Genomic DNA, 2575 nt, shown 5'->3' with positions numbered 1-2575 from the left:
CAATATTCTGTCTGTGTGTATGCCTGAAGGCCAGAAGAGGGCACCAGATCTCTTTATAGATGGTTGTGAGCCTCCATGTGGTTGCTGGGAATTGAACTCAGGACCTTTGGAAGAGCAGGCAATGCTCTTAACCACTGAGCCATCTCTCCAGCCCCTTGAAATATATTTTGAAGTCAGATAATAGCTTTCTTTTTCCTCAAGATGACTGTACTATTCAGGGATTTCTCTCTATCTCCTCACCCCCCTCCCCTTTTATTGCATAGTTGCATATAAAGTGTTAAAATTTGCAGCAGAATGGTGGTGGCTCACTCCTTTAATCCTAGCCTTTGGGAGGCAGAGGCAGGTGAATCTCTGAGTCTGAGTATGAGGGCATCAAAGACTACAAAGATCTGGTCTACAGAGTGAGTTCCAGGACATCAAAGGCTATACAGAGAAACCCTGTGTCAAAAGCCAAAAAATTAAAATAAAAAAGTATTAAGATTTATTTTATTTTTTTTTAATTCTTATTATTTATTTATTTGATTTTTTTTTTTTGAGGCAGAGTTTTTCTGTAATTTTGGAACCTTTCCTGGAACTAGCTCTTGTAGACCAGGTTGGCCTTGAACTCAGAGATCCACCTGCCTCTGCCTCCCAAGTGCCAGGATCAAAGGCATGCGCCACCACTGCCCGGCAAGATTTGTTTTAGATTTTTGTTTTTGTCTTTTGTTTTTCCTCCCAGATCTTCGAAAAATCTTATTGGTACTTTGAGTTTGCATTAACTCTGAAACTATCTTTTGGTTGGTGTGTATATTGTAATGATATTGATTCTTCTTCCTGAATCTACCATGCCTTTTCTTCTGTTTGTATGTCTTCAGTTTCTTTTTCATAGATATATTAAAATCCTTGCCTAATTTTATGTCTAGATGTTTTATTTTCTTATAGCTGCTGTTACTTTTTTATTTTTATTTCAGATAATTGGCTATAGGTATATGGCAACACTGTTGATTTTATTGATTTATTTTATATCCTGAAACTCTGACTTTGCTTACACTGATAACTTGGGGTGGTGTTTGAGGGACTTTGTATACTTACTGCTTTATGTGAATTTTGTTCTATGGCAGACCGTAGAAGTATCTCAGAATGATAATGGGACTGTTGTCTGTCCATATAGGGTACATGGCTTTTGTTGTTTGGTTTAGTTTGGAATTTTAAGAAATTTTTTTGTTCAGATCATGTTTATTCTTTGGTAATATGGTTATTGCAGGTTATGAAAAATTTGAGTCTGAAGTGCTCCAAAGAGCGAAACTTAGTTAGGTGGGTTTTGATTTGGAACTTTGAGGTTATGAATGTTCAACTAGTAAAACGTATGCAAAAATATTCCTAAATCTGAAACACTTCTGATATCACACATTCAGATAATGTATATGTGATTTATGTAAACACAGTTAATAATTTATTGAAATTGTAAATGTAAAATATTGTTCATATTGTGATTTGTTTGCATTTGTGAGTATGAAATAATTCTGGTTTTTATTAAACATTTATTTATTTAATATGTTTGGGTATTCACTTGCCACAATACAAATGCGAACTTAGAGGACAGCTAGCAGAATTGGTTCTTTCTTCTGTGTAGGTTGTGTGGGTTTGAACTCAGGTAAGCAGAATTGCCTTTACCTACTAAGTGGTTTCATACCATACCAGTGGTTCCAGTGAATATATAAGATATCCTTTTTAAACTATTAATATTCTCTTACTTGCTGTCTAAGTAATGACGCTTTGTCTTCAGTTCCAGCACTATTACTCATCACTGGCACTCATCCAACAGCTTGTCTATGACCTGCTTTGGGGACTTTACTCTTCTGAATAGAGGCAACCTTAGCCCTCAGTGCTTTTCATTTTAGGAAACTGAAACTTAAGGAAGTTACTAATTTTTGCAAAATCATTAGTTGATATTTTAACTTGTTTTGAACATACCCAGTGTGATTTGTGAGTTTCATTCCTGACTATTGTGCTTGAATTACAACTCATAACCTGCAAATTTATATTATAGCCATAATTTCTATTTCCTCTCACACTGGGGAAGGACAGTCAGTCCATGTAGTATTGTGCATGTGTGTTCGGTTTGCAGCCTTCTTACAGTACCTTACTGTGTCAAATTTTCTTTCCCTTTTCAGCTCGGTAATCCCATCAGCACCCCTCTAAAACGTCGCAAAGTAAACACTCATGGAACTTTAATTCACTCTGTGTCACTCTCACCTCCCCCAAACTTTGGAAGTGTCATTTTAAACTGCCGAAGTATACGAGTTGGAACGCTCTTTCGACTATTGATAGAGCCTGTAATTGTAAGTACTTTTGCAAACTGTGCCTCTACTAGTACCAAGACTCAGATGCCACTGACAAGGTTAATCAATAATACTTAAAGTTTGTTAAATTATTGAAGTTAATAAAATATCAAAACTACTTAGAGATTTTGGATTGCTTTAAGATTATATAAATAGGCCGGGCGGTGGTGGCGCACGCCTTTAATCCCAGCACTCGGGAGGCAGAGGCAGGTGGATCTCTGTGAGTTCGAGACCAGCCTGGTCTACAGAGCTAG

At 36.7% G+C, this 2575-nt stretch overlaps 1 protein-coding gene across 2 annotated transcripts in view; it reads left to right on the top strand.

The window, feature by feature from the left end:
* Window positions 1–2575, top strand: part of Senp6 (SUMO specific peptidase 6) — an 87147-nt gene that overhangs the window by 53187 nt on the left and 31385 nt on the right. For both annotated transcript variants that reach the window (XM_005347571.3, XM_005347570.3), the window contains one exon: window positions 2154–2321. In XM_005347571.3, coding sequence (XP_005347628.1) covers window positions 2154–2321 — 168 coding nt within the window. The remainder of the gene's footprint in view (window positions 1–2153; window positions 2322–2575) is intronic.

Source organism: Microtus ochrogaster, chromosome 5 (assembly GCF_000317375.1).
Source record: "Microtus ochrogaster isolate Prairie Vole_2 chromosome 5, MicOch1.0, whole genome shotgun sequence".
NCBI classification, from domain to species: domain Eukaryota; kingdom Metazoa; phylum Chordata; class Mammalia; order Rodentia; family Cricetidae; genus Microtus; species Microtus ochrogaster.
Note: the sequence above shows the minus strand (reverse complement) of the source record. Positions and strands in the feature narration are given on the sequence as shown.